The sequence below is a fragment of the Rhipicephalus microplus genome, unplaced genomic scaffold (genome assembly GCF_043290135.1).
Source record: "Rhipicephalus microplus isolate Deutch F79 unplaced genomic scaffold, USDA_Rmic scaffold_13, whole genome shotgun sequence".
In the NCBI taxonomy this organism is placed as follows: domain Eukaryota; kingdom Metazoa; phylum Arthropoda; class Arachnida; order Ixodida; family Ixodidae; genus Rhipicephalus; species Rhipicephalus microplus.
This window is the reverse complement of record NW_027464586.1, coordinates 21,274,924-21,298,328: the sequence shown is the minus strand read 5'-3', so window position 1 is coordinate 21,298,328 and position 23,405 is coordinate 21,274,924. Positions and strand designations below refer to the sequence as shown.

General features: G+C 43.4%; 1 protein-coding gene across 8 annotated transcripts in view; it reads left to right on the top strand.

Annotated features, from left to right (window-relative positions):
• The window catches only part of LOC119162994 (p38b MAP kinase), a 455,785-nt gene that overhangs the window by 156,854 nt on the left and 275,526 nt on the right, over positions 1-23,405 (top strand). For 4 of the 8 annotated variants that reach the window (XM_075882646.1, XM_037414878.2, XM_037414882.2 and 1 more), the window contains one exon: positions 21,766-21,845. The exons of 2 other annotated variants lie outside the window; for them this stretch is intronic. In XM_075882646.1, the coding sequence (XP_075738761.1) occupies positions 21,766-21,845 (80 nt within the window). Of the gene's footprint in view, positions 1-21,765; positions 21,846-22,837; positions 22,918-23,405 lie in introns of all 8 variants that reach the window. 2 more of the 8 variants (XM_037414880.2, XM_037414884.2) reach the window with 1 other exon arrangement.

Here is a 23,405-nt window from a genome sequence, read left to right as displayed (position 1 = left end):
AGGGTCAGCAAGCCGTATTGAAACTAAATATTTTTTTGTATCTTTTGGGGGCATAGGGTGTGCTAGGGACCTTTGCTTATATTGTTGGATTTTCACCACTTGTTGTGTACATAGCTTAAATTTTTGTCGCACAAAGAATTTTTTATCATTCAAAGTGTTTTTGTTTTGTTTACCATCTGAAGACCATGACACTGAAGGCAGCTGGTGCAGAAACCTAGTCGTACACAGTCGTGCTGTGCACGTGTTAATTACCCCTTTCAGTCGCTCGAGTAATGGCAGCTACGATGAGTTCTTGGCCGGGTCAGCAGGCAAAACTTTATGGCCACACCAGCCGCAGAGCTCGAAGATCGTGTAGAGGGATGGTCGGCTCTGTTTATAAAACAAAGCGTGAGGCTTACTCCTTTGATCGATTCCCGAGGATGAAAGAGTTGCGGGTGAAGGGAAGTTCGTTCGCACTGAGTGTCTGCGATTGCGCCAGTGTTAAGCAAAGGTCCCAATACTCTGTGCAGCGCTTGAGACAACTATACCTTTGGTCTTTTTCATGTTGCCCAAAGGAAAGGTGCAGGTGATGCAAAAGTTTAGTTTTCGCCAGGCTCTTCATAAGGATCACAAATCAGAAGCCCTTCATGAGACAGGTGTTTTTAGTTGTACCTACAGTATGCGGACCACTAAAACACCATATTTTTTTTATTAAGCATATCCATGGCATTAAAGGAGCACTGTGACGTTTCGGGAATATTATTTCAATAATTGATTCATGTTTCCAACAATGTGTTTTGGCTACGCACAGTTTTTTACAGCTGACAGAAATTTGAGGCACTCTCCCAACGTGAAATCAACTCGCAGTGATCCAACAATGCCTAAAGGAAGGCTCAATCTCAAAACATAGTTGATCTCAGTGCATGCTTCTTTGTCATTGTGTATAAGCCATACTTGAAGTGCAGTGCCAGACATGGTCATAGTAGCAATGAAATTGCTCGTGAACAAAGGAGCTACCTATGTGCGTCTTCAGTCACGTTGTACGATCCTGAGATGCACTTGCTTGAACCACCAATGTATCTTAAAAGAATCTTGACCCATGCTTGTTCAGAGCATGATACCTAGGTGTTATGGTTAGAATTTGTTGCTGGGCTAGTTGGTAACTCATCATAATGAAGATAGTTATTGCATCTGAGAAAATTCTCTCGAAAAGTACTCAAAATCACACATAAATCTGTCCGCTCAAGAACACCCTAATACACACAGGGCTTACCACCAACTGATTGATTGTGCATGACCGGTCGCCATATGTGCCTACAAAATGGTGCGCATAAGCAATGATTCACCGCGCGATTTAATCAAGAGGAGGGGTGAGTTCACTCGGTTACAGTGGAATATTGGAAAATGGCTGATATTCGTGTGGATGGGACGAAGGTAGGTAAGGCAACACAAACGCTAACTCTGAACTGGTGATTTATTAAAATATACAGATCATTTAAACATTCACGATGAATGTAAAATGCATAAAGTAGCTTGCAAGAGAACACAGCAATGCAAATAGAAAAAAATTCAAGCTCGAAAAACTACACGACTGTGACAAAACGGCAAGTCAGATGAACATGCTATCGATTACGTTACTTTTTTTTTCGTCAAAAAAATAAAAAACGACATTTGGCTGATGAATGACTCTCTTGCTTTATAATGTCAAAGGCTTCCATGAGTTCTGTTGTCATTGTGTGTGAAGAGCACCGCTGTATCTTCATTCGGTCCGTTTGCACGCTGTTTTTTTTCCCAGATTGTATCATCACCTAGGCCGACTTTCAGTCTTACTGAGGATTCAAAGACAATAAGCCTGAAAGAGGATGCATCATGGATCTTCAGGGTTCAGATGCTACAAGATGTTGAGAAGAGACTGCAAAAGGGTCTAAAATATGCAGGTTTACACACGTGAGGGGGGGGGGGGAGGCAAGCAGGGTTTATGAGCGAAGGTCAGCCAAGACCGGGATTTATGTATGCTAGATGCTATGACAGGGTGTCTATCAACCTGGAAAATCTGCAAAAATTGGGGAATTCGGACCCGTCTAGAGAAATCATGGAAAATTCAAGGAATTTTTAAAAAACCTGGCCAGGTCATGGGAACTGACAGCAATTGTGTGCGGCCGTCACAAAAGTAAGCATTACTATTCATTAAAGCTTAAAAAGTTGCATTGCTCTTCCAACTGCACCTGCAGATAGCTGCTAGAAGAGGTGTGAAAAAAAAAAAAAAAACAGTGCATAATTGTTGCTTTGTAGTGTGAACGGGAAAGGATACTCCGACCCATAGAACGCAAAGTTTACTGACGTTTAGGCTCCCAATATGGGAAAGAGCTCTGTTCACAATAAAAGCCATAAGAAAGGCACAGCGTATAATTACGCCTCAATACGTGACGTAAGCAGCAAGAGTACATAGAAGCGTCTAATCGCTCCTGTTCAGCATATATACTGTTGTCCGTATCTGGATTCGAGGTGCAGGCTAGACGCAAGCTTCTTTTAAGTGTGGAGCATTTTCACTCCTACTCGCAAATCCGGTGTTGGTGATGGTGTCTACACCCCTACTGCGCATGCTTGCGTTTTACGTCTTGTGTCGCATGCTCGCGCCTCGTGCCAACTGTCGCTCCTCCCTTCTCGCAAGGCCGACGCAGGCAGCGCCTGCTTGTAAAAACCGGCTGCTTGCGCTGCACATCCGTTCACTGGCCACACTGGATCAGGCATTCATAATTTAGACAAGGGCGTCTTTACTTGGCCTTCGCTTGACTTGACGTTTTAACACGAGTAGATGCGATGGAAGCAACAGTACCTTCAACCAGCAGTGGGGCGCAACTCAACATCAGTGTCCCACCACTTGTTGAAGGCAACGTTTCTCCTTCATTCAATAAATACGAATAATAAAGATGAAATAACAATTAAGCATTTCCACACCATAGCCAATTATGCAACATTAACGCAATACCCCCACCACTTTGTGATGCATTTACTCGAGCCTCCCCCCCTTGTTGGAAGATGAGGGTTTTTTCTTTGTCCTGAGCCTGCACATTTGACCAGTCAACTTAGTGGTCTGTGGGTTCCGCATGTTCAGCGATGGCAGTCGAAGCTACGCAATTTTTTGTGGCATCATATTTGTGTTGTTTAACTCTTTTCTTGATATCACCAGTTTCACTGATGTTCTGGTTGTCACAATTGTGGCAGCCTATGGCATAAACAAGATTAAGAAAATCTCTCGGCGACTCGTTTATTCACATTGATTAAACCATTTCTTAGCTTCCACGTTGGTACATGCAGTATTTTGATGTGTGTATCTTCTGCAAATCACACTGCCTATCTGACTTTTGAATCACAACATTTCTCACGTCTGTAACTTTATGCATGTTTGTCTAGGCCACGATTTCGGCTTGGCTTGAAGACCATCTGGTTTGTCTAGACTAGAACTGCCATCAGCTTGCCGGGCTACTCATGCCTTTTAATAATAATAATAATAATAATAATAATAATAATAATAATAATAATAATAATAATAATAATAATAATAATAATAATAATACAGTCAAACACCGCTACAACAAAACTGAAAGGTCGCGGAAAAAATTTTCCTAAAGCGGGAAATTTCGTTGTACTGAAATTTAAAAAAAATATAGCCGATGTGAACTAGCAAAACAAAGGAACATTTGTTCTCAAAATTCAAAAAGTGTCTGCTGCTTTTTATTCTATTCCAGCAGCGTCACAACGCGATTCTCACCCATGCATAGCGAGGCCTCGGTGAAAAGCTTGCTGAAACAATGACTACAACCGCTTTCGTCAACGAACCAAACAGTTACATTAACACGTCAACACCAGCAGCTGTCCACCGTCAAAACGCCGAGATGGCAGCAGGGTATCGTGGAGCGGTGATTTCTGCCTTATTTTATCCCATTCTTATCATCTATCACTCGCGGCTTTGTTGATAATGCGGACGAACAGCCGCTCTGATTAGTTACCACACTGGCCAAGCGCGAACAAAATGACAAGCATTGGAATCGGAAAAGGCATCGTTCCACAGATGCACCCAGCAGCTGCGCGAAGGAAACCATGAAATAAGCAACTGAGCTTCAGCTTCGGATTGTCTGCGGCTATACAGTAAACCCAATTTTTAACATTTTGATGCATTTTTGGAAACTGAAAATACGTCGACGAAGTCCAAAACACACGTTGACACCACCAGAAACTACCGCTGTTAAGCAAGCACGGGCCCCGTCATTGCTCGATAGCGATGGCAATGAGGCTCTCTTCCTTTTGGCAAAGCAAAGCAGTCTTGTTGCCATCACTATCGAGCAATGGCGACGCCGATGCTTGCTTGAAGAAGTTCGGGGCGCCAAGTTAGTTGTTAAACAGCTAGAGCCGAGCACGAAGGGGAGCTAGTAAGAGTCTGCTAGCGAAATTGAGCACATGTGTGTGCGGGCTAGGCGGCAGCTTCTAACAGTTGTTGAGGTAGGAGAGCTAGCGGAGGCGGCTGGTTAGCGGGATTAGGGTTGAGCTTAGGGCTGTCGGGCGCTTGGTCCAATGGCCGGGCGGGCGATGGCTAAGGAGGCTAGGAAAATCACGGGCGAGAGTGAGCTGGTGCAGTGCGAAGAATGCTAGCGCTGGTGCTACTTGGACGAGACAGAATTCTTGAGTTTGGCCGACGCGTAGAAGGGGAGCTTCGTGTGCAGGCTGTGCGAGGCACTGAAGGCGGCCGTGCAGCGCATGGAGGCTAGCATCGAGGGGCTTCAGGGGGAGCTCAGGGCGAAATGGGAGCAGAGGATAGAACTCCAAAAATAGCTTGGAGCGTCGCGTGAGCGGGAGGAGGCTACCGCCAGCCTATTAGAGCAAATGTAGGGTGGCCTTCGAAAAGAACGGGAAGGGCGGACCGAGCTCGAGCAGCGAGTAAAGGAGCTAATGGCGCTTTGCCCTGGTCCCCGAGCGGTGTGAGACGGAAGGTGTGGGTAGCGGAGAAGGCAACAGGTGGGAAGGAACAGGCAAGAAAGGAGGCCAGAGGGCCGCAGTGTCCGGCCACAACACTGAGGCTCCGAGAACATACAGCTCGGTGGCGCGGCAGTCTTCGAGCAGGGCAGAAACACAGGACAGACGGCAGAGAGAGAAACAGGTGAAGCAAACAGAGGTGCCATCACAAACAGGAAGACAGAGTGTGTAGAAGGGTCCTGGTGGCGGGGCACTCTAACGTGGCCAGGGTTAGGGATGGCGTCTTCAAGACAGTGAATGAAATTTCCGGAGCCCTCCACTACGGCGTCTCTCATAATCATATAGTGGTTTTGGGACGTTAAACCCCACATATCAATCAATCAAGACAGTGAATGAAGATGGGAGAGTGGGGGTGGAGGCCCAGTCAGGGAAGAGCATGGCAGATGCACTGGCCAAAGCTCAGGAGGTACAGAACAGCATGGAGGGCGAAAATCTCGTCATTACTCATGCTGGGCTCAATGATGTGTTGAAGGGCTTAGATCAGAACCTTCAAAGACAGTTAAAGGATGGGATGCGTAAGCTCCGAGAAGCCTCTGGGAGTGTGCATGTGACTATATGCACAGTCTCAGAGGTCTGAGGGCAGTCCCGTGGGATTGAAAGGAGGGTAGTGGAGGCCAATTGTGTGATCAAGGGTATTAGCCGGTAACTCGCGTACGGTGTAATGAAAGTTAGCCCCTTCGCACAGGATGGCATTCACTATAGTGGTGCGACGGGCAGGAGGGTCAATAATAGGATGGGTCACCAAGCCGCAGCTTTTTAGGGGCACCTAGAGCCCTGAGGCCAACAGTGTAGCCAAAAACGGTTCTTAAGGGGCACAAATATTCAAGCCACACGGAGTCCATGGGAGAAGAAATCGACGTAAGCACAAGGGCCGAGTTAAGTCAGATGTAGGCTATATTAACATGCAGGGTGACAGGAATAGGTTAAAGTGGAAATAGATAGAAGAGCGGTTGAGGCAGGGGGAGCTGATGGTATATGGGGTTGTGGAGACACATCTTCGGGACATGGAGCAACCACCTTGCAATCCGGACTACGTATGGGAATATTGCATTAGAACAGAAGGCAGCAAAAAGGGAGTGGAATTGGTGCATTCATACATAAGAGCATGGGTTGGCAAAGAGTCAAGCAGGGATGCATGAAACATTTATGGCTAAGAGGGAAAGTAGCTGGGCAGATGACACTCCTTGGTTTGGTGTACTTGCGGACGGGAGCAAAGGCCAAAGAGGAAAACCAGGCAATGGTCGAGTGTATATTAAAGGATAATGAGAAATTAGGAGGAGAGTGCGAGATAATTATACTAGTTGGTATGAATGCGCACATAGAAGATATAGATAGGTATACTGACTCAACAGGCAAAATGATCATGAATATGTGTGAAAGGCATGATTTGATCATTTGTAGCAGTACCGAGAAGTGTGAATGGCAAATAACATGGGAGGTAGGAAGGCTGCAGTCAACGATAGATTACGCACTGATGTCACATAGGATGTATGATAAGCTGAGGGGAATGCACATAGATGAAGCTGGCTCCAGAAGTCTGGGTAGTGATCACAAACGTATCAGGCTAAGTTTTGGAAGAGCAGTGAAAGTGGGAAGGAGAAAAGATGAGCAACTACAGGAAAATTTTCATTCAGAAAGGCAAATAGAAAATGCTACTAAACAAATTGAGAAAGTAATCACTGAGGATAATAAAACAGTGTGGAATACACAAATCTAATTAGACTGTTCGGACTAGAGATTGCTAAGGCACGTGACAAGTTACGCCGGAAAAGAAGACACAAGACCAAGAGTTGGTTGGATGAGGAAGTTAAGAGAGCCATATCAAAACGTCAGGAAGCCTCTAGGGAACACAGACATGCTAAGTAGTGGGTTGAACCGACAGATGACGTTGAAAGAAAATGGGATATATCTAAGCTCTAGAAGGGAAGCATCCCTCTTGATCAATGAAAAAGATTAGAACAAAGGGTGCTCAGTGGCTGGCAAGAGTACATAAAAAGGACAGAAAGACAGCTACGAAATTTTGGAACCATCTAAACTCCCTAAGAAATGAAACAAGCCTAGAGCAGAGGTTTATAACTACAGTTCAAGGTGCTAGGCTAGAAGAGAATGAAGCTATTGAATATAAGAACAAGGGCGACAGAAAAATTTCAACAAAGAAGTGCCTTATGCAAAACAATAGACAAGGATGGCTCAAGTGGTGCAATGGCTCCATTTTCACAACGAGAGTGGGAAAGGGCTGAAAAGAGGGTTCCAAGTAGTACATCAACAGGCACAGATGGCATTCCAATTAGGCTGATAAAGATATTGGGTCCGAAGTCTAAACAGACTTTGAGAGAGGCAGTCAGCAGAACAATAATCGATGGTGAAGTCCCCGATGGATGGAAACTCAGCAGGATGAGCATGATCATAAAGGAAAGGGGGACAAGGCTGACATAAACAACTACCGTCTTATAACAGTGACATCAGTGGTCTACAGGCTCGGGATGCAGATTATAAAGGAAACACTACAGGCATAAATAGAGGATGAGGGGGTGCTGGGGGAACTGCAGAATGGGTTTCGGAAACACAGGAGGTTGGAAGGCAATCTGTTCTCACTGATGCAGTGCATCGAAATAGCAAAAAGGAACTCAGGCCCCTTTAGCTAGCATTTCTAGATATCAAGGGAGTTTACGATAGCGTGGTTCAAGAGGACTTGTGGGGAATACTTGACCCACTAGGTGTGGAAGATGGAGTCACTAATCTTTTAACGGAAATCTATAAAAGTAACAAGGTAGTTATAAAGTGGAAAAAACAGGTATCCAAGCCCACAGAGGTGAAACGGGGGCTTAGGCAGGGGTGTCCTCTGTGACCCTTGTTATTCATGACGTACCTACAAGGATTAGAGGACAAATTAGAGGGAAGTAGACTTGGCTTCACCCTCTTTCGTCAAACAAGGAAAACTCATTGATCAGGCACTACCAGCATTAATGTACGCAGATGATATAGTGCTAATGGCTGACAACAAGGAAGATTTGCAGAGATTGATGGACATCTGCGGTATTGAGGGAGATAGGTTAGATTTCAGATTCAGTAAGGGAAAATCAGCAGTCATAATTTTTAATGATAATGAAGGTTGTGAGCTTAGGATACAGGAAGTTACACTAGAGATAACAGATAAATATAAATATCTGGGCATATGGATAAGCGATGGGACCGAGTACCTAAGGGAACACGAAATATACGTGACGACTAAAGGTGGCAGGAATGCAGCGGGGATGAAAAATAGGGCACTGGGGAATTACAATAGGTATGATGTTGTGAGAGGAATATGGAAAGGGGTCATGGTTCCTGGTCTGACATTCAGCAATGTGGTCTTGTGCATGAGATCAGAAGTTCAAGCAAGATTAGAAATTAAGCAACAAGGAATAGGTAGGCTTGCTTTAGGAGCTCACGGGAATACACCAAATCAGGGAGTACAAGGTGATATTGGATGGACATCATTTGAGGGCAGGGAAGCTAGCAGCAAGATAAAATTTTAGAAGCGATTGAGAGAAATGGGGGAGGAGCGTTGGCCTAGGAAGGTTTTCAGCTACTTGTACATGAAGAATGTCGATACAAAATGGAGGAAGCGAACCAGGAAATTGACTGGTAAATACTTAGAAAACAGCAGGTGGCCAAAACAAAAAGAACCATCGGTTAAGAAGAAAGTGAAGGAAACGGAGACTGACATGTGGAGAATTGGCATGATTAACAAGTCCGCACTAGAGATCTATCGAACTTTTAAGCAGGAAATATCCAAGGAAAGGATCTATAACAATACCCAAGGTAGTTCTCTACTGTGTGAGGTCAGGACGGGAGTATTCCGAACCAAGACATATCGGGCCAAATACGAAGGGGTAGACACGGTATGCAGTGCATGTGAAGAGAAGGAAATTGCCGAACACTTGATAATGTTCTGTAAAGGGCTTCACCTTATAGTTCAGGTCGATGGTACAGAGTTTTTCAAAGCACTGGGGTTTAGTGACAGGGAGGGCAAAATAGACTTTAAGCGGGTAGAATTAACTAGAAGAAGGTTGTCTGACTGGTGGCTAAAGTCAAGGCACGAGGGAAAATTAAACCCTTGACTGCAAAGTACCAGTCCTCAACTTTACTATTTAAAGGAGAAAAAAAGAGAAATCTAGTTGTTAGTTCACTAAATATTACGGCTAGGTGGCGTTAGCCGCTGCCCGATCTAAGGGTTAGTTCACTAAATATTACGGCTAGGTGGCGTTAGCCGCCGCCCGATCTAAAGGGTACAGCCACATCCATCCTTCCATCCATGCATCCATGCATCCACGGAGGAAGGAAAAGTTGCTGAACAATGGTAGGGTGTACTAGAAGTGTTGAGTGGCGTGACCGCGCCTCGCCGCCTGATCCCTTCCGCGTTGCCCGCAGCGGCGCCGCTGCAGTCGAATAGTACTGAAAGAGCCGAGCGTTGCGTGCCGGAACTGATATGCGCTTCGGCTCCTGTGTCGCACTTTCTTGATGCAGATTTCTTCGTACCTGCCCATCATTCATGTCTAGCACATGATGCCATAACATTTGAAGAATGACATGCCAATCTACTGAATTTGAGCTCTATAAAAGCCTTTGTGAGAGATCGAAAAATAATTCAAAAAGGTATGTCTTCTACTGATTTCTTCTCTCTTAACTCTTTCTTCGTTGGTTAGGCGTCTACAATATTCAGAATAACAGAGCCGATTTATTGGAATTTAACTGTAGTCAGAAAGCTGTGATATTAAAAAAACAAATACTGGGTCACACGCACGCAGAACCAGAAAGCCATAAGTAAAGAGGGGAGAGGCAGGGAATCTGAACCCTCTACACCACAAAATGTTTTTGTAATTCAACTTTTCAGGGTATACTAAAATATTTACACGCATTCACAGTGACCACAAAGTGCCAAAGTTAGGCGGTCTGCTGCACACACCACCCCCTAAAAAAAAAAAAAAAAAAAGGAAATCTGCCTCGGGTAGCCCTGCGTCAATAGTTTACAGTAGGCGAAGCTGTATATAGCGTGTCTCTACTAATGCGCACTGTAGGTTTCACCTTTTCGAAAGTATGAGGTCTCAAAATCTCAAAACTAGTTCAATTCTAACGTAGTAACGTAGTCAGACGAGAAATGCACCGCCAAAAATAGTAGCTGGGCCCCTCAGCACAGCTACTATATATATACTATACTAAACTCTAATTATATATATATATATATATATATATATATATATATGACGCTACAAAATGGAGACGCGTCGTGGTCCGGATGCCATGCGTTTATTCTAATGCACGCGCACTTTCTTTTCGTCGGCTTCTCCTAGAATCACCTTGTGAATGCGTCACACTTCCCCCTCCCCTCGAGAAAGTCTCAGTTCAGAAGGTTCAAAATAACGCCGCAGTTTGCTAACGTGCACAATGTCAGAGTTTCTACGTAAGGGTAGCACGGAGCAGTTGATGTCATAGTTCACTGTTGAGACCTTGCGTGGAATCTTGTATGGTCCTTCCATGACAGAACTCAGTTTGCCGTTGTTGGGATGCCATGGTGTCTCGTAAAGGACAAAGTCACCGACTTGGAACTCAATCGGTAGAAATTTTCTATCATAAATGACTTTGTTCTTATTATGGTAGGCGGTAGAATTCGTAACTGCAGTTTTTCGCGCTTCTTCGACGGTTTCTTCTCATTGTTCCAGTACAGTAGGATAAGATGGAATTCCATACATTAGGAAGGAAGGTGCGTAGCCGGTCACTTCGTGGGGTATTCTGTTGTATTCGTCAATTACCTCCGGAAGCAGCTTAGTCCAAGACTTCTGTGGTTCGTCATTGATCTTACATTTAAGCCTCGTTACGATAGTCTGGTTGGTCCGCTCGTTCATGCCGTTGCATTGTGGATGATGAGATGAGGTGAATAGTTGGTGTATACGATCATGTTTTAAAAACTGCTTGAATTTTCCTGCGGTAAATCCTGTTCCACGGTCTGAAAGGAGCTTCCGTGGTTTTCCAAAATCGAAAATTGTTTTTAAGCATGAAATGTAGGCGTCGCTGTTCTCACTTTTATGAGCAAACGCCCATACGTAGCGAGTTGCATGATCAATAACCAAGTGTATAAATCTTTTTGACGAGCCATATCCAGAAAATCCTTCTATGGTGTCTTTTGCAAAGAGGTCGAAGGGCTCTTCAGCTGGAGGCAGTGATTCAAGCGTCCCAAATTTTTTTGCTTTCGTCTTCTTGCATCTCTGGCATGTATCACAATGCCGAATGTAAGTGGAAACATCGGTTACCATATGCGGCCAATAATATTGCGGAGACAGGAGTGATAGCGTCTTCTTCACTCCGACATGCCCAAAATGTTGATGTGCATTCTTCCGAATGGTTGGGCGTAGTTCGTGGGGCACGTATATTTTCCGTAGTCCGTTTCTTTTAACGATGATGATGTTATTTTCCAATGAGTGCATTCCTTTTGGACGCTCATTGTTGCATCGCTGAAGGTCGTCGTGTGATAGAAGATTAACCATTGGGGCTCTGGAGAGCGCATCTGCTTCGACATTACTTGCGCCCTTTTGATGTTTGATGTTCACATCATACATTGTCAGTTTCAAAGACCACCGGAAGAGACAACCTTGAGGATTTTCAACATTCTTCAGCCACTGGAGCGCAGAGTGATCTGTTACAACAGTGAAGGACTTTCCATGAAGGTAGCAATGCCATTTATCAATGGCATCTACAATGGCAAGACATTCCCTTTCTGTAATAGCATAGTTCACCTCGTGCTTAAGTAGTTTGCGGGAATAGTAAGCAACAGGACGTTCTTTTCCTTTGTCATCAGGTTGTTTCAGCACTGCACCGATGCTTTCGCCAGATGCGTCACAGTACACAGTACATTGTCTCGAAGGGTCGTATATGCGAAGCACCGGTTCTTCAGTTATTCGCTCCTTCAGTTCACGAAAGGCTTGCTCGCATGCTTCTGTCCACACCCACTTGCTGCCTTTGTGGAGTAGTTTTGTGAGTGGAAGAGCGATATCGCTGAAGTGGGGGATGTACTGACGGTAGGTGTTTACAGTGCCCAGAAAACGCTGGAGATCTTTTTCTCGTTTTGGTGTAGGAAATTTGAGTATGGCAGCCACATTACTTTGCTTAGGTGTCACTGTTCCTTGTGAAATTTTGTGGCCCAGGTATTCAATGCTGCAGCGTGCGACTTGGCACTTTTTTCGTTTGAGTTTTACGTTCTCGGTTTTGAGAGCTTTCAATAGCGCCTCAAGGTGTCGTATATGATCATTAAATGTCTCTGAGTATACGACCACATCGTCAAAGTAATTAATAACATTGGTGAGCTGATGTTTCGCTATTATTAATTTCATGGCTCTTTCAAATGTAGCTGGAGCGTTCTTCGACCCAAACGGCATTACCAACCACTCAAAATGACCATCAGGCGTGACAAATGCAGTTTTCTGAACATCGTCAGGACGCATTTGCACATGCCAGTATCCCGACGTTACGTCCAACGTAGTGAAAAACTCCGCCTTTCTTTAAGTGGTCAAGAATATCATCTATACGTGGTATTGGTTGAAAGTCGGGTACCGTTATGGCATTGAGTTTCCGGTAGTCAATACATAGACGAGTGCGTCCTTCACGTTTCTTTTCTGCTAAAATGACAGGTGCGGCGTAGGGCGATAATGAAGGCCTCACAACACCTTGCTTGAGGAGAGCGTTAACTTGTTTGTTGATCTCCACTTTGTCTGCCTGTGAACATCGGTGTGGTGCTCGACGAATAGGGACAGCATTGGTAAGTGCGATCCTATGTTTCTCAGTAGTGATGCACCCAATATCTGTCTGAGATTTCAAAAATATCTCATCATACTTGCTTAAAAGAGAGTCGAGCGCCACAGACTCATGCTCTGATAAGTTTTCTGAAGTCAGGGTTCGCATCAGCGGGGCTTGAATGGTTTTCTTTTCATTGTGGAAATGATGTGGCACTCTTTCAGGTCAGCCAAGGAACCAAGTCGCTTTTTCTCGTCGTAGTAGTCCTTGATGGTCAGCCCTCCTTTCAGTCGGTAGTGAATGAAGAGACGGAAGGCATCTCCGTCAGTCGAAGCAAAGCGGGCTTGCATGTCACGCTTGATATCGCCCCAAGTTGTCTCGCCGTTGCCGAAAATCTCTGTCAGGTACCACTTGAACGCTTCCCCTTCAATGTATTCGTTGAAGTGACTGACCCGATCGCGGTGAGTCCATGATGCCTCGGCTGCCTTCATGTCGAAAAGAAGAAGCCACTTGTCGATGGGGACATCTTCTGGTGTTCCCTTGAACTTCTGTACGTTGAGCGGAGGCTTTGGCTTAGCCATGGCACGTTGATGAGGTCGATCCTGTCGACTTGTGTGACGCTACAAAAAGGAGACGCGACGTGGTCCAGATGCCATGCGTTTATTCTAATGCACGCGCACTTCGTCTTCGTCGGCTTCTCCTAGAATCACCTTGTGAATGCGTCATATATATATATATATATATATATATATATATTATATATATATATATATATATAGCCCCGCCGCGGTGGTCTAGTGGCTAAGGTACTCGGCTGCTGACCCGCAGGTCGCGGGTTCGATTCCCGGCTGCGGCGGCTGCATTTCCAATGGAGGCGGAAATGTTGTAGGCCCGTGTACTTAGATTTGGGTGCACGTTAAAGAAACCCAGGTGGTCAAAATTTCCGGAGCCCTCCACTACGGCATCTTTCATAATCAAATGGTGGTTTCGGGACGTTAAACCCCACGAACCAATCAATCATATATATATATATATATATATATATATATATATATATATATATATATATATATATATAAAGGGAAAGAAGTGTACATCTAAGGGCTCGTTTTTCCGTGTTTTAACACAATATTAATGAGATCTAACAGACAGTAATGCCAAGGAATGAACAGGGGAAGTTATTAGAACCAATGGAAAGTAAATAAGAAGAAAGAAAAGTGGATGAAAAAATAATCTAAATCTGTGTGTGTGTGTGTGTTTACTGTGTACATATAAAAGAAAGGTAAAAGCAAGATGCACCACTGCCTGCCTACACCTTTGAAAATAATAATAGAACTACGCTTATAATACAAAACATTGTCAGAAATTTCCTCGCTTGCAATGGCGCTACGCCAATAGAATATTTGGAAATCAGCTTAATTTAAGCTGCCGATACAAAATGAGAACTGGTTACAATAAATTTATGCAGATTAACAGACAATCTATGTATACAATTGGCACTTTTTAATATGTTTGTGTGTTGTTTAGTAAGTTTAATAAGTATTAAGTCTTTTGGAAAGCAATAATTATTATCTTCCACGAAACTGGCATTATAAAACAGAGTCGTCATCGATTAATGTTGCGACGTTAGTTATACTCCTGTTTTTCGTGAAACAATCTAGCGCATGTAGGCTCATATGAGGAACACTGTGCTCTGGATATCGTAGAGATTGCCGACAAAAAAACAAGCGTATCATTTTACCCCGATGCGTAAAGAAACGCATTAAACGCTCTAAAAACGATAAATTACACGCTTTCGCTGGCTCGGGCGTGCGCGTTTCTAATGCAGACGCTTCTGAGATCTTCAGTACTATGCGACTACAGCGCTGCCGCTACTGTCACCTGCCGGAGCATCAGCAGAGCATAACGCCCGGCCGCCTCGTTCACTCCACTGCCCCCTTCTAGTACACTGTAACAACGGTGGTTTCAGTTAATGCCAACGCATGTTTTAGACTTCCTCGACGTATTTTCAGGTTCGGAAAAGGCATTAAAATTTTCAATATTTGGTTTACTGTATAGCAATAACTATCTGAGCCATGAATCGCATCGTGAAATTTCATTGGAGCAAGACAGCAGAAGAAAAAGTGTTCGTTGTGGCGACAATATTTATTCATTGACTCTTATGAACTGCTGATGGGGAACCGTGAATTTTTCGTTGTAGCGGAAATTTTGTTGAAGTGGCGTTCATTGTAGCGGGGCTCAGCTGTAATAATAATAATAATAATAATAATAATAATAATAATAATAATAATAATAATAATAATAATAATAATAATAATAATAATAATAATATATTATTATTATTATTATTATTATTATTATTATTATTATTATTATTATTATTATTATTATTATTATTATTATTATTATTATTATTAGGGATGCAAGAGCAAACGCCTTCAGCTATACACTTACGGCTGGTTGCTCGTGTTTCAAGCGCAGCACTTGCTTAACTTAAGCTAAATTTCTCATTTCAGTTTCGTGAGATTGTGTAAATGAATCTGCAAATATTTTTTAGCGTGATGTCTACAAAAGAGTAAGGAAATCAAGGTAATGTGTCGACATTTATGATTAATCTGTGGAATCGAAGTAGCTGTTGCATCTTGACAGATTCCTTCTTTTCACCACACACTCAAATGTTGCCAATTTAAATGCCGTCCCCACCTCTTATTGCAGCTGTCCGAGGACTTATGTTGCCCTTCAAGCATCATAGGCCAGAGACACAAAATACAAACATGGATGTGCTCGTCGGAAAAAGAAAGAAAATTTCGCAGTACGGCTCTGTTCTTGCAGCGTTAGCGTTACTTTTTGTCAAGGCAAGGTACACAGAACACGCGAGTAGTAGTTTTTTTTTTTTTTTTGCAGGAAAGTATGTTTCAGAGGTGCGCAAATTAGGAGAGGACACTAATCAATAGTAAATACAACAATTTAGGTTCAATCAGATCATATCTAATCCACATGCTAAATAGTGGAGTCATTAAGTGAGTAAATACAGCAGTTCAGGTTGATCTAATTCAATTCAACCCAATACACATCCTAAGCGGCGTGGACTACAGCCATTATAGTAGACTAGATGATACTCCAGTGGCAGAATCGACCAGTCTCCAGTGTCTTCATTTTGCATGGATGCTGCGAGATGGCACCACTTCTACGTTTCCTAGCAGCTTTGACTGCGATGTCGGACTATCACAGGCTTCTTCAAACTTTCACCTGTGGTTACTTTTAACTGGTGTGCTTGCTTTGTGGTTCTTCTGAATATCAAGCTGTGCCTTGCTCACTGCCTGGCTCAGGAGTTTTATTTTGGGCAGACATACATATTTTCTCACATTTACCGCACGCACCAAGAACAGTCTGCTAAATATGGAGCGGCTGATTTTTTTTTACCACTCGAAGCTGTGTTTCCAGTGCACAGAGTTATCCAAGCAGACGTGGCAGTCATGAAATTTGCTTTTAATCATCATTGAAAACCTGGCAAAGTCATGGAATTTAAAAATATCAAATTGGTAGACACCCTGTATGACTGTCTCCAAATCTACAGCCTAAGGGTGGCACCAGGATTTTTTACTTGGGCAGGAAGGAACACCGACAACAATTGTGTTCCTCCAAGGGGGGCAGGGAGGCTCAGAACCTAAGTGTTGCGTTTGGCTATGGTTCTTCTTGAGGGGCCGCGTGCTTCCCGCTTGCACTGACCATGGTACAGCCCAAGTAGCAGAATACTGAACAATGTCTGGTCATTTTTTAACAATCATTTAATGTGAGTGCATGCTGACAAGGGGGGTGGTTTTGTTGTTCAGCTGCGGGATCATTTAACGAGAAGGCGCTTATTGCTGGGAACAAAGATTTTCTGCCCATTAAAAAAAGTGCCGTGCATGTCGAATAAAGATTTTGCACGTTCTGCAAAGAAGTCAGTCAGCCTATATTAGCCAATACTGCAGCAAGTTGAAAAAGTAGCAACTTGAATGCTTTTTTTCCGGCCAAACTCACGGAATGATTGTGCCTTTCAGGAATATCTTTTGATTGCGTTTACAATTATATGGACAGTCCAGGCTGTTTTTTTGCTGTCGCCACTACCGCCGTCCTTCACCGTATATCTATACGTATCTATATCATTATCATCATCATCATCATCATCAGCCTGACTACGTCCAATGCAGGGCAAAGGCCTCTCCCATGTTCTGCCAGTTAACCCGATCCTGTGCTTGCTGCTGCCAATTTATACCCACAAACTTCTTAATCTCATCTGCCTACCTAATCTTCTGTCTCCCCCTAATCCGCTTGCCTTCTCTGGGAATCCAGTTAGTTACCCTTAATGACCAGCGGTTATGCCGTCTACGCGCTACATGCCCGGCCCATGTCCATTTCTTCTTCTTGATTTCAGCTATGATATCCTCAACCCACGTTTGTTCCCTAATCCACTCTGCTCTTTTCTTGTCTCTTAAGATTACACCTACCATTTTTCTTTCCATTGCTCGCTGTGTCGTCCTGAATTTAAGCTGAACCCTCTTTGTAAGTCTCCAGGTTTCTGCTCCGTAACTAAGTACCGGCAAAATACAGCTGTTATATACCTTCCTCTTGCGGGATAGTGGCAATCTACCTGTCATAATTTGAGAGTGCTTGCCAAATGTGCTCCACCCCATTCTTATTCTTCTAGTTACTTCAATCTCGTGGTTCGGCTTCGCGGTTATTACCTGCCCTAAGTAGACATAGTCTTTTACAAATAGAAGTACACTATTACCTATCTCGAAGCGCTGCTCTTTCCCGAGGTTGTTGTACATTACTTTCGTTTTCTGTAGATTAATTTTAAGACCCACCTTTCTGCTCTCCTTGTCTAACTCCGTAATCATGAGTTGCAATTCGTCCCCTGAGTTACTCAGCAATGCAATGTCATCGGCGAAGCGCAGGTTACTAAGGTACTCTCCATTAACTCTTATCCCTAACTGTTCCCATTCTAGGCTTCTGAAAACCTCCTGTAAGCACGCGGTAAATAGCATGGGGGAGATTGTGTCCCCGTGCCTTACACTCTTCTTGATTGGTACTCTGTTGCTTTCTTTATGAAGCTTTATAGCAGCATTAGATCTCCTGTAGATTTCTTCCAGGATGTTTATGTATGCTTCATCGACGCCCTGATTCCGAAGTGTCTGCATGACAGCTGATATTTCTACTGAATCAAACGCCTTCTCGTAATCTATGAAGGCTATGTATAGTGGTTGGTTATATTCTGAGCATTTCTCTATTACCTGATTGATATTATGAATGTGGTCGATTGTTGAGTAGCCTGTTCAATATCCTGCATGTTCCTTTGGTTGATTGAATTCTAATGTTTTCTTTACTCTGTTAGCAATTACCTTTGTAAATAGCTTGTACACTCCAGAGAGCAAGCTGATTGGCCTGTAATTCTTCATGTACTTGTCATCTCCTTTCTTATGTATTAAGAAGATGTTAGCGTTCTTCCAAGACTCTGGTACTCTTCGCGTCAGGAGACACCTCGTAAACAGGGTGGCTACTTTTTCTAACACAATCTGTCCTCCATCTTTCAGCAGATCTGATGTTACCTGATCCTCACCAGCAGCTTTGCCTCTTTGCATGCTCTCCAAAGCTTTTCTGACTTCTTCTATCATTACTGGTGGGGTGTCATCTGGGTTATTGCTAGTTCTTATAGTATTAAAATTATGGTTGTCTCGGCTACTGTACAGATCTCTGTAAAAATCCTCCGCTATTTTAACTATTCTATTCATATCGGTAGTTATTTTGCCTCTTTGGTCCCTTAGTGCATACATCCGATTTTTGCCTATCCCAAGTTTCCAAGTTTCCTATTGACTGCTTTGACGCCTCCTCTGTTTTTCAGAGCGTGTTCAAGTCTCTCCATGTTATACCTTCTTACATCGGATACCTTACACCTGTTAATCAACTTCGAAAGCTCTCCAGTTCTATTTTGTCTGTTGTACTTGAGACTTTCATGATTTGACGCTTCTTAATGAGATTCTTCGTTTCCTGGGAAAGCTTGCCAGTGTCCTGTCTAGCTACCCTGCCTCCAACTTCCACTGCACACTTTGTAATGATACTCGTCAAATTATCATTCATTGTACCTTTGCATTAAAGGCTCCCATCAGTATAGTATACTGTGCTTTTACCTTACTCATTGTCGATTCCACGTCTTCATAGAAGCTTTCAACTGAAGCGTCATCATGGCTGGATGTACGCGCATAAGCCTGTACCACCTTCATCTTGTATCTTTTATTCAGTTTAATTACAATACCTACCACCCTTTCATTAATGCTATAGTATTCCTCTATGTTGCCAGTTATGTTTCTGTGAATTAGGAATCCGACTCCCAGTTTTCTTCTGTCAGCCAAGCCCCTATAGCAAAGGACGTGCCCATTCTGTAGCACCGTATAGGCCTCATCTGTCCTCCTAACCTCACTGAGCCCTATTATATCCCATTTAGCACCCTCTAGCTCCTCGAATAGTACAGCTAGGCTTCCCTCACTAGATAAAGTTCGAGCGTTAAACATTGCCAAGTTCAGGTTGCGTCATCTATATATATGAACACTCAAAGAAAAAAAGCCGCCTGCGCTCGGTGCCAAGCTCGTCGCGATGCGGCGATGCGTGTTTATCTCTCACGTGTACTTTGCCCTATGGATGGATGCCTGTGCGCGCGCGCTTATTCTTTGGTGGGGGAATCTTGTGCCTTCGGCTTTCACTGAAACAAAAGCGTTAGTTGCCGGGCCTACAAAGGTCACTTCGGTCTCTGCACAGAACCCTTTTGCGAAAACAGCGCGCTTTTCATACACAGCGAGGTATAACAACTGGGACACTTGTTAGTTTGTACTCATTCGTACCTGTGATGACGTATCGTCGTGCATCGTTTTTGTTTAAACAGCGCGTTACGTGTGGAGCGGTAAATGCTGTTAGTTCGCTCTCGTCCTGCGAGTATAGTCTTCGTGCGTCATTTGTATGTGAGCAGCGTGCTGTACGTTTCGCTCTGCTTGCCGTTCTCAGCGTTGCATTCCAAGTTGTTGCTGTCGCATTTATTGCTTCGCCCTTGCAGCGAAACTGTAACTTTTCTTTATTTTTTACGTATTTACTGCATTTAACCTTTGCTGTGTGCCCTCGAAGGTCATAGATCGCTATCACGTCGCCGCGACTGCGGTTTTGGGCGCGACGGTTGCGGCAAACGGTAGTTCATTTTGCAATCGCCATGTGCCTGGCTGTGCACAGGCCTTCAAAACTAAGTTCTTTTATACCATCTATGATAGCATCTGCCGCAGGCTTGTCTGCTGAGTTTGCAGAAAGCAGCGTTGCTTTGACTGGTTGAGCGCACACTTTCGGGGTTTTCTCAGTTACGTCGTCGCCATACATGATCGTGTCAAGAGCAACCATGGTTTCGTCCTCAGCGGTTGTGGCAGCGACAATCACACGCACTGTAGTGCGTCGGTCGCACGTGTGCTTCCGAAGCTTCGAGTACACTGCTCTCGGCCTTCGTTCGATGGTTTCCGTACTAAAGTTCAAAATACCCACCGCGATTAGGCAATATGTTCGGAACATTCGGATTGAGGCCCAATGAACATAGTAAAATTTGGCTGGGGAATATAAGAATTCGTATCTGCCGCAGTTTCACGTCACTGAGATTATACTGTACGTTTACATGAATGCCTCTTAAACTCATTTATAATAAAATTGGGTTGGTTGGAAAAGCCTGGAGTGGGTTTAGCTGTTTTTTTTCAATGCAGCCAGGTCAGGCACAGAAATTTCGATTTCCGGGAGATTTTCATGACAATCATACAACCGGAAAAAACGGGTAAAATCCGGGAGTCTCCCGGCCAATCCGGGAGACTTGGCAAGTATGCACATGTTGTGGCACATGGGAATGAGCCACGGTATGTGGGAATTAGCCACAGTTTACAAACACGCAGGTTCTCAGAAGAAGCACGAAATAGTCTGGGAATGTCTTTTGTTGGAAGCTTACTTTATTAAAAAAAATAATTTTGTGTCAGGAGGAAGTCTCTCGTCTCGAGGCAGGAATGTAAAAGGCTCCTAGCTGGTTTATCTGTCATCTTTAGTTTTCGTTGTGTTGTTAGGTAGAGGCTGGATCTTACGTGCACACGTGCATAATCGTTGGTCATTGCTCTAGCGCATTATCCTGTAGTTATATTATGATTGGTCACGCACAATAAATAGTTGGTAGTTAGCCCTGTGTGTGGGGTGAAATATCATTTTTAGATTATTGTAACCACTAGCGCTGTCAAGATAAGTTGCCTTGTGTCTACACAGAAGTGTTTTCAGTTTTATTGCCTTGTGGGATTTCTTAGTCAAAAGTCAGTGCACGTGTTGTATCCTTTCTTTGCTCTGTCTTTATTTTTTTTGCACTGTTTATCTCGACCAGCTATGAAAAATAAAGTATGTTTATGTACTGGTTGGCTTTCTGAAACCTTGACATGCATGCGTTGACCTTCATTCTGCGCATTTATATCCTTCTCTTTTCAATAAATCTTTTCAGTTGCGCATAAGTGCTTGTTCTGTATTCCTTTTTATGCGATTAATCAACACTCAAACCTCATTTTAACAAAGTTTCATCTTACATAAAGATAAGTTTGTTACTTCCAAAGTTTGATAGATAAGTATATTTGTAATGCTGTAGGTATTGCAAGAGCTTTTTAATTTACACCTTTATAACCATTATTTAATTATATCTGGGTTCGATATCTGAAGGTTTGAGTGTATACCATGCATCTAACTAGCCCAAGTGTCGATTTTTTTGTGAGACCATTTTAACATGTGTGAAAGGTGTGTTTGGTGCCACACAAATGGTGCCCACTTAGAGTTGTCAGGTCGTCTTCTTACTAAAGTTTCTCTGCTTGTGCTAACAGATGGTCTCCTTGCAGCCTGATAAGAAAGGAGTGCAGTGATTTGTGTGTGTGTGCCTTGTGCTGAGCCCTTAGCCACCTGCAGACATCCACCTTCTGAACATGATCATTCGACTCTTGGGCACCCCGTCCGAGGAGTTTCTCGAGAAAGTTAGCAGTCTCAGTGTGAGTGGCCATGTCTCGAGGATATTGTCTCTCTTAATGGTGGCTGGGAGTGTAATGAAGTGCTAAGCTATTGATTAGCAGTATGGAGTGCAAACACTTGACAACAGACTAGCGGGACGACATAGGTACAGTGCATTTCTTACAACTAAAACTTATTTGAAAGGAACACACTTATGTACAGACAAAAGGACAAAAAAAAATAAAACCCAGGTTGGGAAAAAAATCTAGAAATGTGCATGCTTTGAAAAGAATAATACGTTAGTGTTGTGTATAGCAATACTGCCTCTGTCCCTAAATCACACTAAAAACAAAAGTTATTTGTTAGAAAGGTCAGCGAGGGCATGCCTATCGCATGCATCTTTAGACTGTCTTATTGTTTGTTTTTTAGTGTTTGTGCTCAATACCATTACGAATGACATGTTCCAACTTGTCCAACAAGCAGCGTTGTTGTGTCGAGGTTAGCTCAGCACTTCATTGCATCATGCAGTACTCATCAGCCGACCATTCACGTGTGCTGGAGTAGACGTGAGTGCTAAATATTTATGGAAATTGACAAAAATCAGGGTTATTTGAAGCTTATTTCTTCAGCAAGTTGGAGAGAAAATCTATCAGCAAGCCGTCAAGCTCTTGTCATGTGAAAAAGAGTCTTGATCATTAGTACAGTGTACCGGTGTTATCTGTTTTTTGTTGAGCTATGTAACAATGGAATCAGTATGGCATCATAGTTTGAGGGAAAATAAATTTTGGTTGTTAGTGCACCTTTTTCATGTTTGCTATCTTTCTTAACCTTTTTTTCATTTTTACGTGGCCCTACACTCTCACCTTGCAGTGGCATTACCATTTAGCCAGCATTCACACCTTTGTTCAGAGTGTGACATGCGCCCAGCGCTTAGTGTGTTGCACCACTGCATAGAATGGTAGAGCTGTGGCTTGATGTGCTTTGATGCCAAGCACTGGTTTGCCCTTGACGCTTTCTCTTGGGGGGGTCACAGACATTGACCAGCTCATGCACATCATGAGCGTTACGGGAACGCCCGGTGATTCTTTGCTCATGAAAATGACCAGTGAGGAGGTAGTAGATCGTCTTTTCTTCTGGCCTGCTTTGCTCGGTCGTGTTGTACCCGACTAACCTGCAAAACAGCTGAGCTGTGCTTCTACTGTGTGCTGCATTTATACGTGTGTTTTTATTGCTTTTTATTGGACAGCTTGCATCACAACCTTTCATAATCTTGTATGTGGCCCTAAGCATTGATGCGTCGTCAGCCTTGGCATATCCATGTAGAACAGAGCCTTTGCGATTGCTTTAACACTTTTCTGACATTAGCTTTTAAAAACAAATGTTCTACTAGGTAGCTACAATAACTTGATGTTCAAGTTGGGCAATAATGTGTTCTCTGCGAAGTATTTTGCTTAGTAACAGTCCATGCTCACTGCGACATTTGTGAAGGCTTGTGCAATGAAATTGCAGGAGTTCACATTCAAGTGTAACTTGCATGTGATGTATACCAAACAGTGACACACTGTTATGCCTTGAAAAAGTCGCACTTTGGACATTAAGGA